The sequence below is a fragment of the Ctenopharyngodon idella genome, chromosome 12 (assembly GCF_019924925.1).
Source record: "Ctenopharyngodon idella isolate HZGC_01 chromosome 12, HZGC01, whole genome shotgun sequence".
In the NCBI taxonomy this organism is placed as follows: domain Eukaryota; kingdom Metazoa; phylum Chordata; class Actinopteri; order Cypriniformes; family Xenocyprididae; genus Ctenopharyngodon; species Ctenopharyngodon idella.
In genome coordinates, this window is record NC_067231.1 from 2,688,772 (window position 1) to 2,709,156 (window position 20,385).

The following is a 20,385-nucleotide window of genomic DNA, read 5'->3' on the forward strand; positions in this document are numbered from 1 at the left end:
AGTATTTTTCATGATATGTGGATGTGGATTACGGTAATGCCATATGAAACAACTATTTTTTAAATAAGCTCTTTTTAACAAGGCTGAGTTGAAAAATGTTCTCTAAAATATCCATATTTAACTCATTATAAAGTAAAATAACTAGCTTTAGAAATAAAAAGCGTAACTTGCGCAACGTATAACGTAGGAAGTGACGCAATACCAGTAGTACGTCGTGTAAGATATGCTTTAGATGTAAGTAGAATCCGTATGGCCGTTTGGCCAGAAGCTAGTTATTTTACTTTATAACGTGTTAAATATGGATATTTTTCTTACACAAATGCATCGCTTCGCTTCAGAAGGCCTTTATTAATCCCCTGGAGCCGTGTGGAGTACTGTTATAGTGTTAGTTAATTAAAATAAGTTGTTTGTGTTACTGTTATTTCATGTATTCATAATAAGTTCTGTATTAGCCAATCAGATGTGGCTACGTCATCACGCGGGGTTTAGTTCACTGTTTGTTTTGATGTTTAGCGTCAGTATGCTCGCAGGCTTCGGTGCGGATGGTTGTATATAAACCCATCAGCGCTGGGCAAGAGCATAAACCCCCGCTGTTGTAAAGCTGTGGTTTAATAAGTTAAGTAAAGTTCCTGAAACGGATTCGCTTTGTTGTGTGCTTCTCTTCACGCCTCCTCGGAACCTGTTAAAGGAAAGACTAAAGCACAACAAGTGGTGTCAGAAGCGGAGCGCGATTGACAGTCATCAGCGAATTGTGAGTGTGGTGGACTGCTGGGACATCCTTTTTGAGTCGATGGACATTGTAATCACTGCAAAACGTCGTTGTGAATAAGTATTAAAGACTGATTGACCACGTTAGTCGTTGCATTAACCGTGAATTCACGGAGATACGAGCAGCACGGACTTTCCCTTCCCCCAGCGGAGAGGCGTGGCGCTGGCAGTCTGCCAAATCCAGTGCTGCTGTTGGCTGCAAGTTTCACGGACGCTATACCAAACAGCCCTGCAAATCTACGTTGAAACTCACAAGCCACAGAATATATTTCAGTATTAATAAGTAAAAAAAAAAAAAAAAAAAAAAAAAAAAAGAAATAATATATATATATATATATTAAAAAAAAAAAAAAAAAAAGAGAATAAGTGTAAGAAGTTTTCAAGTTAAATTGTAATACAAATGGATCTGAGTGAGCCAGAAGTCCAACTTGGTGCATCAGCTGCTCCAGACCCCCCACATTGGCTACAGGCTGTGCTGTCACAACAAAATAAGCAACTCCAACATGCCATTGCACCTCTGCTCCAAAGACTGGAATCGACAGAGGCCAGTTTGTTTGCTCTCATGCAGCAGCCTGATGCCAGCAAAGTAACCCGTGGTCCACACCCACATGAAGACACTACCACACTTGCAGCTGCACCTGATAAAATCCTTGTGACAGACAGAGATGCTACAGGGCCCTCAAATGCTGAACGGCTTTTTGCTGCTGAGCTTGCAGTCATTGATAGACATGCACGAAGCCCAACTAGTCCAACTTCCTCTACACCTGGCACTGATGTAAGACCCAGGAGCCGTGCACAGGGACCCAGCCATTATAATGGCTCTTTCAATTTGGGCCCAAACATGTACACACCTTTAACTGCTTCAGTGCCCACCCATCACCTCACAACCCCTCGTGGTAGAGCTCCAGATGGACCTAAAGCTAAACTTGACACATATGATGGTAAAGATGACTGGGACTCTTTCATCATTCCTTTTGAGCGCAGAGCTGTCATTTACAGATGGAGTACAGCAGAAAGAGTGGATAAACTCCATGAATGTCTACGGGGAGCTGCTATCAGATATCTGTGCTCATTACCCGAACACATACGTGAAGATTATTTTCTGCTGAAAGAACAGCTGGCTTTCCGATTTGGCCAAAAAGAGCCTCCCACCACAGCACGGAAGAGACTTGGAGAACTGCGCCAGTCTAAAGAAACTGTTTCAGAGTTCGCTGAGGAGGTTCACAAGCTGATTATTTTGGCTTATCCTGGGGTTGACACTTAGCTCAGGGAGCAAATCGCTGCTGATGCTTTTCTCAAAGGGCTGCGCAACCAAAAAGTGGCGTACGAGGTTATGAACCACGACCCTGTATCACTGGATGAAGCACAACGGCTAGTATCATCTTATGAACACAACTTTAAAGCCACACTCAGACGAGACTTCGATCAGAGGGGGAGGACACGTCGAGTATCCTGGGCTGATCAAAACATGGACTCTGATGAGGAGCCACAGGCGTTGCAATCACGCAGAGTGCAGTCACAGGGCTATGTTACACAGCACCAGTTGCAAACACTCATTGATAAAGTTGATAAGCTCCAACTAGCCATAGACCGTCTGCCTCCTCCCTCTTCTGTTGCTCATCTTTCTACTGTAAGACCCACCCAACAAATAAATTCCAGTATGGCAGTCCAGTCAGAAAGGGGACGTGCAGCTCAGACCTCTTTCAAGCCAAACAGATACAGACAGCCAAATACCAGCCCCACCAGAGCTTCTAGCGGGCCATGTTTCCAGTGTGGGGAGGAGGGACATTACAAACGAAACTGCTCACGGTCCCTCAGTCCATCTACAAGTCCCCCTGCAAATACTGTGACCAAAATGGAGCCCCCAAGTCAAAATAACTCCGAACATCCAGAGCAGAGTCCATCTATTGTACATGTGAGCAGAGCTGAGAGTCGAGGGCCCAGTTTAATGATCTTGCTGACTGTTGATGGCATACCAGTTAATGCAGTTATTGACACGGGTGCTGAAGCTACTATTATGTCTGAAGAGATGTACAGCAAATTACCCACTAAATCATCTTCAGGACTGAAAAATGTGTGTCTTCGAAATGCAGAAACTGGAAGGGAGATGTCAGCAAAAGGCGGAGTGAAAGTGGAATTCAGAATCGGCACAAAAGTGTTGGAGTGGACAGTTTGCATTGCACCAATTCGGGATGCCCTGCTTCTGGGCTTAGATTTCCTAAAAGCTGCTGATTTCACCATACATGCTTCTGGTAAAGTTTTCATGGGCTCTGAACTCATCCCAGCCTATATATCTGAAGGCAAGGGCCCAGACTATGCCATTTCGAGAGTGATGTTAGAGAGTGATGTCACTGTGCCGCCAGAGTGTGAATGTCTAGTTTGGGGTGTGGTAGATGACCCGAAACCAGAACTCCCTGCTGTTCTAGAGCCTGTTAGCCTGGCTGATGGAGTGTCTTCAGGCAGTATAATGATTAACATGGAACAGAGGATCCCTGTCAGGCTATGCAATGTTACAGCTTCGAGTAGACCCTTATCACGGGGAGTCTGTTTGGGTGTGCTCATCGAAGCATATCCTGATGCTCAAGAGGAGGGAAAGAGAGCCTACTCAGTTCCAGTTGACACTCAGATACATGAAAAAGGTGGGGACTCAGTGCTACAAGACCCTGACGGTGAGTCTCCAGATGAGCACAACATAAGAAGGGTGTCGTCACCAAATGCTCTTGACCTTCCAGAGCACCTCAGACAATTGTTCACTTCTGCAAGCGAAACACTCACTGAACAGCAACAAGAGATGTTAGTGGCTCTGCTAAGTGAACATCAAGCAGTTTTTGCAGCAACTGATGATGATCTTGGGAAGTTCTCTGCTCTGCAGCACAGCATAGACACTGGATTGTGTAAGCCTGTTCGACAGCCAGTACGATGTACCCCTTTAGGGTTCTGGAATGAGGAGGAAACACATCTCAAAAAAATGCTTGATTCAGGTATTGTTGTCCCCTCAAGCTCAGAATGGGCATCCCCTATTGTCCTTGTAAGGAAAAAGGACGGGGGGGTCCGCTGGTGCGTAGATTATCGCCAGCTTAATGATCTTACCATTAAAGACGCATATCCCCTACCAAAAATAGAGGAATGCCTGGATGTGCTGGGTGGTGCAAAGACATTCTCGACACTCGACCTTCAGTCAGGATATTGGCAGATTGAAATGAATAAAAAAGACAGATCCAAGACTGCTTTTGTGATGAGGTATGGACTATATGAGTACACCAGGATGCCTTTTGGTCTGTGTAACGCACCCAGCACATTCCAGAGGGCCATGGAGTTGGTTCTACGAGGGTTGCAGTGGGACACTTTACTGATATACCTGGATGACATAATCATCTTTGGTGAAGATGTGGAACAGTGTATAGAACGGCTCGCAGAGGTTTTTCAGAGGTTGCAGGAATATGGACTGAAGCTTAAGCCCTCGAAATGCCAGCTGCTAAGGGATGAAGTCCTGTTTCTTGGTCACGTTGTGAGCGGCGAAGGAATTAAGACCAATCCAGCCCTCATTAATGATGTTAGGGACTGGAAGACCCCCACCAGTGTCCAGGAACTCCAGTCTTTCCTGGGTCTGTGCAATTATTATAGGAGGTTTGTTGCCAAGTTTGCTGAAATCACTTCACCCTTGACAATGCTACTCAAGAAAGGGACTCCTTTCTTCTGGGAAGAGGAGCAGCAAAAGGCATTCGAAAATCTTAAAAGGAGCCTCACAACTGCACCTATCTTGGTGTTCCCAGTTACATCAGGACAGTTTGTCCTGGACACTGATGCGTCCAACCAGAGTATTGGAGCAGTACTCTCACAGTTACAGTGGGGGGAAGAGAAAGTTATCTCATTTGCCAGCTATCTCCTCACACCAGCACACCAGAGGTACTGTGTCACACGTAAAGAACTCCTAGCAGTTGTCAGATTCACAAGACAGTTTCGCCACTATTTGCTGGGGTTTAACTTCATTTTAAGGACGGATCACAGCAGTCTAACGTGGCTATGCAGGTTTAAGCGACCAGAAGGCCAACTTGCTAGGTGGCTTGAAGAACTCAGCCAGTACAACTTTGTCATCGAGCATAGGCCGGGGACACACCATGCCAACGCTGACGCACTGTCCCGAAGGACTCTGGATGAGGAACCATGTGACTGTTATCAAGCAGGAAGAGAGCTAGATAGCTTGCCATGCAAGGGCTGTCCCTTTTGTCGAAAGCTCCACCATCAATGGGCCAGATTCGAGGAAGATGTTGATGATGTTATCCCCTTGGCAGTAAGACGCACACACTCTCTTGACTGTCAGAATGAGGTTAGTTGCACTAACACTCCCAGTCTTGTTAATGAAGCAGGTGATAACAACCCAGGTCCTTCGTCAAACTGGCTGCAACCGTTGAGCCTCGAAAGTCTCAGGGAAGAACAATTAGCTGACCCAGACCTTTCTGTTCTCCATAAATGGATGTCTGATGGTTCCTTGCCTGCTAAGGAAGAGGTCATGATGCAGAGCCCAGCGGTTCGCAAGTACTGGCTGTGTTGGTCTCAGATGGAGATGCGAGATGGGGTCCTCTATTACCGTTGGGATGATGTCACTGGAGGTATGTCATCTTTGCGCTTACTTGTTCCGGTTTCCCTAAAGAATGAGGTTCTCCAAGCCTGTCACAATCCAGCTCAAGCAGGTCATGTAGGGGAGGAAAAGACGCTTATGCGCCTCCGCAGGCGTTACCACTGGTACAATATGGGGAGCGATGTACGCCTTTTCGTCAAGAAGTGCCCACAGTGTAGTTCCTGTAAGACAACCAGTTCAATGGGAAGGGCCAAACTCCAGAACTACCAGGCTGGTGCGCCTATGGATCGACTCCACCTTGATGTCCTAGGACCATTCCCAGAATCCAAGTCAGGCAACAGGTACATCCTCGTTATAATTGACCAGTTTACACGCTGGGTAGAGGCGTTCCCTGTCCCTGAACAAGGAGCTGAGACAACAGCAAAGAGGTTGGTGTTTGACTTCATCTCACGCTTTGGTGCTCCCCTTGAGATTCACACTGACCAAGGACGGAACTTTGAGAGTTCGCTGTTCACAGAGGTTTGCTGCCTGTTACAAGTAACCAAGACCCGGACCACACCATATCATCCAGCTTCGAACGGGCAAGTGGAAAGATTCAATAGAACGCTCTTGCAGATGATACGGTGCTACGTGGACCAAAGTCAGCGTAATTGGGATGAACATCTTCCCTTACTCACTGCAGCATACAGGAGCACTGTGCATTCAGCAACAGGTTTCACACCAAATCAGCTGATGTTGGGGCGAGAAGTTTTCCAGCCACATGACATCTGGTTAAGGACGGCTGAGGTTACCAGGGGAGCTAAAGGTACATCTGAGTTTGTCCAGGAACTGCAAGCTAACTTGCAGCAGGCTCATCAAGTGGCGCGCCAGAACTTACACTCTGCTCAGACTCGCCAGAAGAAGGTCTATGACTTACGAGCCAGAGAGAAGTCCTATCAAGTAGGTGATCTTGTGTTAATGAGAGTCAGTAGCAGGAAAAAGGGCTACAGTCCAAAACTCCAAGCCCCATGGCAAGGGCCATTCGTCGTCACAGCATGCCTCGGACCAGTGCTCTACCGAGTCAGGGACAGACGAAGTGAAAAAGTACTGCATCATGATCGCTTGCAACCCTATCTAAGTGATCACATACCTGCCTGGATGCAGCGTCTGCGACGCAAATACACCTGCACAGAGGAAGTCTCCGGGTTCCAATAACTGCTCAGGTACCTGTAGCCATAGAGGCAGAAGTGCCAAACCCTACATCCTCTGACAACACTGTGTCGGAAGAACCTCTGACCCTTCTTGTAACGGACTCTAACTCTGATCCTAGTCTCTGTGGAAATGAGGGGACGAAGACAAAAAGGGGGCGACTTGTTCGAGCCCCAAGTCGTTATATGGACTGAAAAAAACAATAATAAAAATAAATAAAAAAAATTGAATAGTGGAAAAGAAAAGTTAACTGTTCACCTTCAGTGGTGCAGAAGGGACTCTGCAGAGCTAAAAAAAAAAAAAAGGGGGGGTGGTGTTATAGTGTTAGTTAATTAAAATAAGTTGTTTGTGTTACTGTTATTTCATGTATTCATAATAAGTTCTGTATTAGCCAATCAGATGTGGCTACGTCATCACGCGGGGTTTAGTTCACTGTTTGTTTTGATGTTTAGCGTCAGTATGCTCGCAGGCTTCGGTGCGGATGGTTGTATATAAACCCATCAGCGCTGGGCAAGAGCATAAACCCCCGCTGTTGTAAAGCTGTGGTTTAATAAGTTAAGTAAAGTTCCTGAAACGGATTCGCTTTGTTGTGTGCTTCTCTTCACGCCTCCTCGGAACCTGTTAAAGGAAAGACTAAAGCACAACAGTACGTTTATGATGGATGGATGCACTTATTTGAGCTTCAAACAGGTGGTTTCCGTGCACTGCCATTATAAAGCTTGGGAGCATCACAGTGTTTATTAATTTAACTCCAATTGTATTCGTCTGAAAGAAGAAAGTCATATACACCTAGGATGCCTTGAGGTTGAGTAAATCATGTACTATCATGTATCAAGTACTAGTACCGAATGAATAACTACTAGTGTATAAAAAATATGTACTAGTCACAATTGGAATACATACAAGTCAAAACTGAATAGTTGATATCTGAATGACAGATCCCCATAGAAGTTAATAGCAAAAATTTGAAATGTGTTACTAGTAACAATACAAGAGTTACTAGTCACTATCGAAATAAATACTAGTATCTATTTAATAGGTACTAGTATATAATAAATAAGTACTAGTCTCTATTTAATAGGTACTAGTATGTAATGAATGAGTACTACTGTAAATTTAATAGGTACTAGTATCTAATGAATGAGTACCAGTATTTAATAAATAAGAACTAGTATATAATGAATAAGTACTAGTACTAGTACTACTGGAATAGATACTAGTATCTAAAAAATAAATACTAGTATAGCATGAAAATAGATACTATTATGTTTTAAGGATTAAATGTTAAAATGGCTTGCCATAGGCCGTCTGTGACAAGGTTCTCTCAAAGTTATGAACAAACGTTCTTCCAGTAACATTAATGTTTTCATAACTTAATTGGAACATTAGAAAAACATTCTTAGAACATATTTTTGTTTGCTTGGTTGGTGGTTGTTGAAGACACTGAATTCCAAATAAAAGTTTTGTGGCTTTTAACTGTTTGCTGATATTGTAATGTCATCCCAAACATTGATCAAATTAACATTTTTTTTTTTTTTTTTTTTGCAGATTGACACATTTAAAAAGCCTTTTTCTTCCAGGACAACTAACAAAAAATAATGATGACTCATCCTGCACTACAGAGATTTCTGTCCAATCAAATTCTTTCTGGAAAGCGAGAGAGGTTTAATGCTTACGGTTGGGTTTTTAAAGACCCTAAGCAATAGTAATAGTATTGCTTGCCTTAGCAAGCACTAATGAGAAGCAAGTCTCTTGATTTTCTCTTTCACTAGCACTATTCTGGTCCACTGCACAAGTGCTCATGAATCATTCACTCTGCATTACCTCATCAGTCGATAACCGCGCCTCTCCACATGACCGTTCAATAACTCTATTGATTAGCGGAGGAGGACACAGCGCAGACTTCCAAACAAACACACGTACATTGTACATTCGCCATACTCATTCACAAACGCTGCTACCTCGTTTCAAGAAGGAGTTATTCTTCTATCTGTCTATCTATCTATCAGTCTTGAGTAGCATCTTCTCTGTGAGCCGGACAGTAACGACACTGGTAACGAAACGTCTGGAGCATTGATTAACACGGCAGTGCTGAGCAGGAAGACGAGGGGGAAAGGACAGAGCGAGAGACAGAAGAGAAGAGTGAGTGTGTGTGAGAGAGACATAAGATGGGAGATATGGAGATTATAAGAGAGGCCTTTGATTCTTTATAGTACATCTTCTGTTGGAGACGTCTGGTTTCTGGTGGGTCGATCTGTGTTACATTTTAACAGTCAGTCCAGAATATGCAAAACATTTGGCAAGACGTTTATAATTTGATGTATACTTTGAATTTAAATGGAAAAAAAAAAGAAAAATATCCCACATTGTATACATATGAACTGAATATATAATAAAAAATATAAAATAAAATATGCCTGTGTGTATATATGTTTTTTTTTTTTTTTTTAATCCAAAAGGTTTTAATTATATTTTGCTTCATATAAAGGTATTTTAAAGATTCTGAAGTGTCAAAAGGTCATTCGGTTTAACCGTCTAAAGGCCAATACAGCCTTTTCATTTGTCATTAAAATATCTTAAAATTAAATAAATGTATATATTTTTTATTCTGGCATGATTTTATTACATCATATATCAACATAGTGCAAAATGGTATTAAAAGTATGTGTAGAAGTCGTTGACTTCTTATGAGAAAGAATGTCCGGAAAAATTTATTTCATTGATGTCATTCGGAGTAACCAATATAAAGGGACCATTTTGGATCAAGTCATGTGGTCAATATCATGTATCATCAATTTTGGTTAAACCGAATGACTTTTTTGGTGACAAATTTTGTCCATCTTGTAAAAAATGACAAAAGCAGTGTTAATTGATTATAAAAACCGCATAATCTCATTGTTAACACTTAATAAAACTTCAAAATTAATTATGTCTCCATTATGTTTTTTTTTTTTTCACTTTTACAAACCTTATTCGTAAATGACCCACATTTATTACATTTATTTATTTTTATTTATTTACAATTACATTTATTGTAATTGTAAATGAATGTAATACATGTATTACATTTATTATATATATATATATATATATATATATATACATTTAATTGTATTTTATATATTGTATTTATATATATATATATATATAACTGTTATAGATGTTACATTTATATACATTTGTATATAAATGTTATAGAACTATTACAATAATTAACTTTTTTTAATTTATAATAATTATATAAAAATGTGTCATGCCTAGTAACAAAAATGCATGTAAATATATATATAAGGATGCATTAACTCAAAAGTGACAGTAAACACATTTATAATGTTACAAATAAATAATGTTTCAAATAAATGCTGTTCTTTTGAACTTTCTATTCATCAAAGAATCCTGGAAAATAAAATGTATCATGGTTTCCTCAAAAATCTGAAGCAGCACAACTGTTTTCAACACTGATAATAATCAGAAATGTTCTTGAGCAGCAAATCAGCATATTAGAATGATTTCTGAAGGATCATGTGACACTGAAGACTGAAAATTCAGCTTTGATCACAGGAATAAATTACAATTTTAAAAAATATTCATAGAAAACAGCTATTTTAAATTCTAATAATATTTCACAATTGTTACTGAATTTTTTATCAAATTTAAGCAGACTTGGTGAGCAAGAGACTTCTTTCAAAAACATTAAAACATTTTGAACGGTAGTTCAATATATACAGTAGTACTGTATATATTATATACAGTATATATCAAATGCAGTAACATATTTATATAGTATGAAACATATACTATTTTAATAGTACAGCAAAATAAATATTGAGTGGGTAGACAAGAAATGAGGTGGAAAAGAGTGGGAGGGTGGAAACGGAAGGTCTCAAGCCAGTATTGAATTCAGCCCTTGCAAAAATGCCAATGCCCACGCCGTGCCCTCCAGACACTATACTTCAGCATTCAGGCTGCATAGTTATGACTGGATCTATAGAAGTGCAAATGTCCACACTGTGCAGCTAATGCTATTTACACCCGCTGCAAAAATACCATTACACACACAAATGAGTTTCAGTGTGAATGTCTGAACACATCAGCAAATCTCATACAGTACAAAGACATTCATGCAATGCATCACAGAACACAGATGCACGAGCAAGCATGTTTGTGCGCACATGTGTGTATCAAAGATGAGATCATTGTCAGCCAATGAGATCTCGCTTCTCAATAAATAAGACCGCAAAGCCATGAAACAGGATACTGAAACAGTTAGACGCAGTATGGATGTAATGTGCATACTTATGAACAAATAAACCTCTAGAGATGAGAGAATGAGACTGACCTCATAGTGCAATCACCCACAAAAACAAAAGCTAAAAGCATGAGGAGGAAGAAACACAAAGTGCTGTGTGTTTTTTCTCACCTGCTGAATAAGGCTCTTGTCTCTCGATGTATATAAACTCCTGTCGCTCATACTTGGCTCTGATCCACTGCTCCCTCAAAATCCTGCCGATGAAACATATTAATGTGTCAATATTATATTAAAACCTTAATGTGAAAAAACTGCATGCACAATGAAAGAGAAATGTGCAGTTGGCAGCTATATCTACCTGATCTGCAGGTGTAAACTAAAGCATTAAAGGATTAGTTCACTTCAGAATTAAAATTTCTTGATAATTTACTCTTCCCCATGTCATCCAAGATGTTTATGTGTTTCTTTCTTCAGTTGAAAATAAATTAAGGTTTTTGCATAAATAAAAACCTAAAAAAATTACGAAAATAAATTAAGGTTTTTACGTAACGCCACGCATTACGTAATGACGCTGGAAAGGTCATGCATGGCGTAGGCGGAAGTACCGCGGTAGTGCGAAAAACTTAATCTCATTTTCTCCTCCATCTTCAAAATCGTCCGACATCGTTGTTTTACCTTTTGTTTGTAAAGGCCGTTTGATTTAGTCTTTGCATGTTCGCTTTGTAAACACTTCGCCTACGTCACACGTGACCTTTCCGACATGATTACGTAACGCGTGGCGCATCGCAGAGCAGCGCAAGACCGAGCATTTGTGGTTAAAAAGTATATTATTTTTTATCTTTTTTAGAAAATGACAGATTGTTTCACTAGATAACGCCCTTATTCCTCGTCTGGGATCATGTAGAGCTCTTTGAAGCTGCACTGAAACTGACATTTGGACCTTCAACCCGTTGAACCCCAGTGAAGTCCACTATATGGAGAAAAATCCTGGAATGTTTTCCTCAAAAACCTTCATTTCTTTTCAACTGAAGAAAGAAAGACATAAACATCTTGGATGGCATTGGCATGAGTAAATTATCAGGAAATTTTAATTCTGAAGTGAACTAATCCTTTAATTCCCAACCCAGAGTGTGAAACTCATGTACTGTGGATTGTGGGTGTGCATAAGACAATACAGGTAAACAGTAGGGATGGGTACCAAAACCCGGTATTAAATTGGCCCCGGGGCTAAATTATGAAAGACCGGTGTATTGATAAGCTCTGACTTTAACGGTACTGCTATCGGTATTAGAGAAATTATGAAGAAAATACACGTGCATTTATTATTGCTATGTAGACATTATCTTGCAAGAGTCGCCAGCTGTTTCTGTATCTGCATCTATGATGCATTTTTGCTTTTCGCAATCCAGAAGAGAGATCGCGCTCACGCAGAGGAGCTACAACATTTAAACCCTGTTTAATTGTGATGATGGAGGAGAGAACTAAACAACTAAACATCTGCTTACAGTTTATTCCTGTGATATTAAGCTAATGTTATTTTTGATTTTGATTTTGGCTTCCAAGTATCATCAGAAAGAAGATATCTGAGGTAAAACTATTAAAAACTATCCTCGTTTCGTTTAGCACACCTTCATTCTCTTCACAGCTGTGCACGTTCGTTCCTCCAAACTTAACGTCAGAATCAGCACAATCGGTGATTGTTGTAAAATGCAGTCTTTACTGTTGCTAAATTGCGGTAAATATTTGATAATTATGAAAAATTATAAAGCACAATAATCCGCGCAAGAGACGCTGTTCCTCAGGCTGAATTGTGTGTGCGCGCTCCAAAACGGTTCGCAAATAGACAAACAAATTACACTTTAGGCTTCGGGTGCAAACGATCAAATACACACAAAAATATGTTAGAATGACCGGCTTGGAGAGTGTTTAGCTACTTAAACGCAGTTTATATCGTTAGTGTACATGAACAGCAGGGAAAAAATACGATGTGTGTTAATATTGTCTTAAAGTGACAGCAGTCACCTTCTGACGATTGTGCCATCAGTGTTAATCAAACAACAAAATGCAAAGAGAAAATCACTCGCTGCTCTTTAGCTGTATATAGTTAGCTTTAATAAGCATTAATCTATTAATTTATTCTGTGAAAACCATGCAGTTTTATTTTACATTTGGTTACTTAGATTTCTTTTATAGGCTAGGCCTATATTAGGCCTACCTGAACACATGAAAAAATGAAAGCACTTTATTTCATTTGTATCTTTGTTTTATAGTATTTGTCAGTTTGTATTACTTTGTTTCTTTGTTCATGTTCTTACTTACTGTATCTTATATAAAACACCAAAAATGCCTGCACACTATAATATAAAGCAATATTAATTCAGCTCTTAATAAGTACCGGATCGTAAAGCAGTAATACCGTTAAAACCTTAACGATACCCATCCCTAGTGGACAGTATTTACACTTGGTCACCTCAAGCATTTTGATCAAATGCCTTGAATTCCCACATTCCCTTTACACTGAGGTGATTTGAGTGATCAGATTGCTCAAATGTGGACATTTACACTTTTTTTCATCATAGCAATGCACATAAATTTCACAAAGTGACCAAGTGTACACTGAAAAACAATTGGTGCAGGATAGACTTTGAAAAAGTTTTCACTTTAGAAAATGCTAGTAAATTTCACAAATACTAACAAAGAAACGGCAAGTAACACACTGAATTGAAAGTGGAATTTTGAAGTAGAAAGATATTCAGTAAATAGGTATTTTCTAGTAAAATATACTTGATTTATACAGTGTAAATATTCCAAAATGGTTGGGAAAAGCTTCTCTAGTCTGGTTGATTTAGTTTCTTATTTTAGATAACATATGATAACATTTCTCATATGAATAAAGCCTTTATTCTTTTTCTTATTTTATTGAATGCATTTTTTCAACCATGTCAACACGCAAATCACAACCCTTCACAACTACTTCCTGTAAAATTACGTATTTCCAAGATTACAAAAGATCACACAATTATTTTAAATAGTCTCAGAGTAAAATAAATAAGGTAATTGTAACTATATATCTTGCAATTGTGTCTTGCTTATGTTTTACAAATTTTGTGATTTTATTTCTCATAATTGCAAATTTATGTCTCACAACTGTGATGGTTTTCACTCAGAAACTGCTAGTAAATTTCACAAATAATTACAAAGAAACGTCACTGAAATAAACATGATATCTTAAGAAGAAAGACTGAAATAGTATTTTCTTGTAAATAAAACAAATCATTGTTTACAGTGTAGAGAAGGATAACAAGCAACATCCTATAAAATAATTATCTTTCAGTCTAAACAATTTCTTATTAGTAAAAACTTTTGTCTTTTGTGTTAACTGTCTTTTTGAGCATAAATCTTAAATGGTTTTAGTTCATGAATGCTTTTGAATACAGACCTAAAGATTTGTAAAATAAGTGTAAAAAAGTTAAGTTTGTTTACTTATTTTATATACAAAATATATATTTTATGAAAAAATCTGAACTCTAAAATCAAAGCCATATGTCAAATTTGAAAGTTGATATAAGATATAACAAAAATTGAGCCGCTAAAAGGTAACTCAATGTCCGATTTCATAATTGTTTTCACAGGATGAATTTTGAGAGGTCAAGTTTCAAATGATACCTAATGGTGATAACTAAAACGTGATAAAACGCCACTTCGTGGACACTGACAGTTAACAGGCTATAGACTACAACAGAATTTTCCACACCACCTGAAACACAAACAGGAAGGAAGGAAGCATCTACATCATTGTACCACATTTTCTCGAGCCATGTGAGAAAAAGCGGCCCCTCTGATGGTCTGTATGACAATTCAAAAACCCCCACAATGCTGCTGAGCTGATGATGTCACAATGACCACAAGAAAAGAAACAACACGAGAGCCTTAAAGCTGCAAGACTGTAAGTGCACTCAACAGGGAACAGGACGAGACCGGCCCGACATAGTAAGAAGAACGATGTGTGTTTCTGTGAAGCACTGAGGTTCTTACCCTAATGTGGTGTTTGAGTCCTACCTGCAGTCTGTGTGGGAGGGACGGTAATAAAACGGAGGAACTTGCTGTTCGTATTTGGCCTTTGCTGCTTCATTCCCCATAGAGGTGATAAACTACAGAGAGAGAATGCATTACGTGGTTTACAGGCACAATAGGTAACACGTGACAATAAGGTTTCATTTGTTAACCAGTGTTGGGCGCAACACATTACAAGTAACTAGTGCTGTCAATCTATTAAAAACACACACACATCTTTTCTGTAATTAATCGCGAATAAATACATTGGAGTAAACCCATTATAATAAATGTCATATTACCTGTGGCCTTCTGTCTAACAGGTAGGAAATTGAATAAAGTTATCAAACAGTCTTCACTGCATAAATTATAAACGAAATATAGATTAATCCTTATTAAAGCTACAATTTTCTCTGTTATCTTTGTTCTTTGATGAACATTAATGACAGACATCACAGCAACTGGTTTATTAGGCTGCTGTCACTTTAAGAGATGCTGCTGCCGAACATGATCCGGATCTGACGCGCATCTCATTTACTCTTAAGTCAAAGCTCTTACTCTTAAGATGTTATTTAACTCATTCAAGACTGCTCTTATGAGAATACTGGACAAAATGGACATTTTGGCATAATTCTGTGTGTTATTGTTTGTTCAAGCGCGAAAGAGATCCCGAAACTGGCGCGCGTCTTTCTGTGCACACGAGTTGTGTGTGTGTCACATGACACAAAATTTACAGACAACGCGTTCTTGTTTATCTTGTGGTGATTGGATGGTTTAAAAGCATTTGCGTGATCATATAATGTAACGCTAGCCAAATTATGGTGGAAAAACGGAGGCTACATTAATTGCGTTAAATATTTTTAACGCGTTGAACAAAAAAAATTAATCGCATGCACTAACGCGCTAATTTTGACAGCACTACAAGTAACGTGTTATGTAATGAGATTACTTTTTCTGATGTAACAAGTAATGCATTACTTTAAATAAAAATTCCATATTTGAGTTAAAAAACATAATGTGCATTACTTTTCAGTTTAATTAATTTGCTTAAACATTGATTTAAAAAAAAAAAAAAAAAACGCCTGGAAAAGACCAGCCCCAGCTAGATGAGAAAAAGTAACACAAAAGTAATGTAACACAAAAAAAGTAACTAAGTAACATAACTAGATATTTTTTTAGGTAGTAACACAATATTGTAATGCATTACTTTTAAAAGTAACTTTCCCCAACACTGTTGTTAACATTAGTTAACTAAAAAAAGTTAGAATAGAAACAATATACAATCAGAAATTGCTAGTAATTTTCACAATCAATTAAAGAAACGGCAAGTAACACAATGAGTTAAATGTGAAATTTCGTACTCTAATAATCTTTGTTTTATCTTTATTTCGAAAAAATCGTTTTTTTTTTTCAGTGCATTAGTTAACTTGAACTAACCATGAACAATACTTCTACAGCACTGAATAATGTTAATCTCAACATTTACTAATACATTATTAAGATCAAGAGCCCTATCAGACACCCGGCGTAATGTGGCACCAGGCTATCTAACTAATGTTAACAAATGAGACCCTATTGTAAGTTAATATATTTAATATTACTTATATACATTATTTCTGAGAGATTACATGTTCTGAAGAACATGCAAATCTTGCTTCCCTGATGCTGTATAATCGTCACCCAAGTGAAAAATCTCAGCATCACCTGAAAAATGAATATACCAAAATGCATTTGAAATACATTTATTTTATGCTAAGTATACTACAAATACATTTACATATTTATGTACTTAATATAAATACCCTGAAGTCCTGATATACTTGAGGTCTGCTAAATTGGAACAACTAATTTTGTACTTTAAGTTTTAAGTAGTGCTGAGGTCCAACTAAATATATACTGAAGTATATTTGATTGTGCTAAAGTGGAACTATTGCAAGTATACTTTAGGTACACTTTAAATATCTTGCATTTAAAGATTGATATTATGATCCTGCTATCCTTACTAATAGTTATATTAAAAAAACACATGTAAGGCTTAATATTAAGAAATCTGCATTGTGCAATAAAGAAATACTCCAAATAAAATGTATAATATTTATAGCAGTAAGTTTCAAGCGATATGTCAGTACATATGTTAATGGATCTGCAGTATACTTAGTATGAAATAAACGTGTTTTAAATACATTTCGGTATAGGTTTTTTTCACAAGGGCAAGCAACCCTAATTATTCAGATTTGTTATAATAGGTGGTTTTTAAATTTAACGCACCATTGTGCACCTCTTGATTATTCACCGGTTTGACAGATCTGTCAATCACGTCTCTGTTAAGATTATCACAAACATCAGCTCTCTTTAGATTCCCAGGCTCATGTTGTGCACTAATGGCTTTCATCCTCAATCTTTCAAGTAGGCAAAGAGCCAATCAATCTCTGTGGCTCTTGAGATTACTGCAGATTTGGATGGTGTTCAGGAGATCAAAGAGAGCTGTGTTTCTGCTCAGGCAAATCTGAGTAAACAGCCTTCAGCCAAAATCTGCTGTGCCTCACCTCTATTTCTTTATCTTCAAATGCGTCCTGCAGCACAGACTTCACCTGGCTGAGGCTGGGAATACTTCTGTGGATGAGCGAACATCCCTGACACACGAACACACCCAGCGTCACAGACACCCAATCCGGCTCTGAGGAAGAAAGAAGGAAGGAAGAACGTTTACAAATTTGTGAGGCTTAATAACAGCATGTCAATTTTGCTGGCGAAGGGAGTGTGTAGCAAAACAATACTCCACTACTGGAACATCATCACTCGCAAAAATATTTAGGCCTAAATTTAAGATTTATGTATTTGTATTGCATTTGGATTAGACCATTTTAACATAAACTGATAAACTTAATGTGATGAATATTTTTCAGTCATACATAAATTAAACTTTCTGTAACAGCACTAATAAACTGAATGTGTTTTAAATACACAATAACCAGGTTTATATATTAATAATCAATAAAACCCATTTGTTTCAATCTCATAATTTTTAACTAACTGAATATTGGTTGTTCCACAGCTAGCAATATTTTTATACCCTTTAACTAAATAAATTGTTTTCACAATTAACAGATTTACGTAGATTCTAAGCCATTTGAATAAATGCATTTTTGAAAATATGATTATTTAAATAAAATAAAATCAATGCAAATAGTTAATAAACTATGCCATGTTTTTTTGAGTACAGAAAACTTTATTAGTTTATGTTAAAGCAGTGTAATCCAAATGAGTGAAATTTTATATGCAATTCAAATACATAAATCCTAAATTTAGACCTAAATATGAGTGTGTGACTGTCTGTAAGTGACAATTCATCACCCTAAAAAAATAGTTCACCCAAAAATGAATATTTTATTCATTGTTTACTCATCCTCATGAAGCTTGACTGAAGCTCTTAAGCATCAAAAATAATGCAAAAGCACCCTAAACGTTTCATAACAATAGACCATACTATTTTTCTGAATCTTCTGAAGTCATACGGTAGCTACAAATTTCTTTTATTTTATTATTGAAACTCTTGACATCTGTTCTAGCACTTTTTGGCATATTCATGTGAGATAGAGAATTGCAATTTGTGGATGAATTGTTATTTTGAGTCAGATCTTTTCCATGTATCAACTGATTCAGTCTGATGGTTCTTTTGAGAAACAGACTGATGCTTAAATTGCTTAAAGTGCTTACATTTTAATGCTCTATCGCGTTTGAAAATTAAACTTTAGAAAACTAAACTTGACCGATAGTGTTAACAAAAGCAAACCTGAGATAAAAACACATTTGCTGAAGCAACCATATCATTTTAGCTGCAAGTCTTTGAGCTCTTTTATCATGACTTGTGTTTAGGGACTCGTACCTGAGCACTTCACATCACAAGAGCGATGCTGTATCAGGTGAGCTGCAGAGCAAGTTTACTACAGCAGAAAAGACACACATATGGAGCTGATTATGTGATGCAAACATCAAAATGTGTTAGTTTACAAACCATGCACTATGGGAAAAGTGTTTTGATGTCATAACATAGTATTGTGCAAGGTACAAAAATAAGTCCTTTTTAATCAATCTGTGTGAAAATGAATAAAAGTTGTAGGTGTTTTACTGCCTCCAGTGTTCATTCTAGCTGGAAACTGCAGTGAATTGTACTTTATGCATAGGTATGTTTTTTGGTAGGTAGAAGCATGTGTTTCCAATGATCACATAATGTTGGCTTCAACATTTCTCTCTTTGCGCTCTACAGACAAAATCATATGCGTTTGGAACAGTGAGTTAATGATCTCAGAAATTTAAAGAGCACCTATTATGCCCCTTTTTACAAGATGTAAAATAAGTCTCTGATGTCCCCGGACTGTGTATGTGAAGTTTTAGCTCAAAAAACCCCACAGATCATTTATTATAGCATGTTAAAATTGCTACTTTTGGGGTGTGAGCAAAAACTCACTGTTTTTGTGTGTGTCCCTTTAAATGCAAATGAGCTACTGCTCCCGGCCCCCTTTCAAGAAGAGGGCGGAGCTTCAAGAGCTCATACAACAATAAAACAGGACAATCTCACACACTGAAAATGTCAGAAACTGTCAGTAGCGGTGTTCAGTTTGAACCGGAGTCAGACACTGATGCCTACAGAGCCAGAGAATATATGCAGCATGGAGATAGTATAGTTATACAGGTATAGTTTAGTTTAATTACAGTTATAACATATGTCGTCATCTTGCTTTTATCCACTATTAGTACAAGCCTGTTGTAGTGGACCCCGTCCACATGATGGCCAAATCTTTACTGATGAGTTTTATGAAGTCCATAAACTCTCTCTTTCCCTTGCATTATCATCAACATACACAGTGAATTACACAAAAAACTCATTACAACTAACAGTAAACAAATATATACAGACCGTATGCCTTTTCGGGGGGATGCTTAATAATGAACTGTAATAAAGTGCTCTCACTTTCATTACTGCTGTAACCAGTATCACTCCGGAGACTATAAGCCGGATCACGAACAGTTGGTAGGTACTGATCCATACTTCAATAACAACTTTTTAGCAAAACCTGTTTTGTATGGTCCCTTTGTACAAAGCAGTCTGTTGCAAAATGAATTTAGGTATATGGGGGCGCATTCCCTTCAAAAATAATAATAAATCCACTGCGTCTTCAGAGGCTCTGATGTCGGGAGTACATGAAGACTGTTATGTTCACTCTTACATGCAACAAAACACCTGAATTGCTTACGAGACATTCTTGTCGCTACAGCTGCTCCAGGCCGGCCTGGAGAAAATGGCGGACAGTGTACAACTTGCTCAGGGAGGAAACTATGCTAATATGGTGTCACGAGAAATTGAGTCCCCCCCACCCCGAAATCGGGTTTCCTTTAGGACCCAGGCGGTAATGCCTGATCAAAAGTTGTTATTGTGATGTCTTGAGTAAGTATAACTTATTTCAATATTGTATGATGTTTATCACATTTACTCACCCTCATGTCATTCCACACCCGTTAGACTTTCACTTTCACCGTTCATCTTCAG

At 38.2% G+C, this 20,385-nt stretch overlaps 1 protein-coding gene across 3 annotated transcripts in view; it reads right to left on the reverse strand.

Annotated features, from left to right (window-relative positions):
- LOC127523497 (arf-GAP with dual PH domain-containing protein 1) overlaps positions 1-20,385 on the reverse strand; it is a 40,364-nt gene that overhangs the window by 10,388 nt on the left and 9,591 nt on the right. For all 3 annotated transcript variants that reach the window (XM_051914250.1, XM_051914248.1, XM_051914249.1), the window contains exons 2-4: positions 17,384-17,514; positions 14,844-14,935; positions 10,956-11,038 (exon numbers count right to left, since the gene is read on the reverse strand). In XM_051914250.1, the coding sequence (XP_051770210.1) occupies positions 10,956-11,038; positions 14,844-14,923 (163 nt within the window). In that variant the 5' untranslated portion in view covers positions 14,924-14,935; positions 17,384-17,514. The remainder of the gene's footprint in view (positions 1-10,955; positions 11,039-14,843; positions 14,936-17,383; positions 17,515-20,385) is intronic.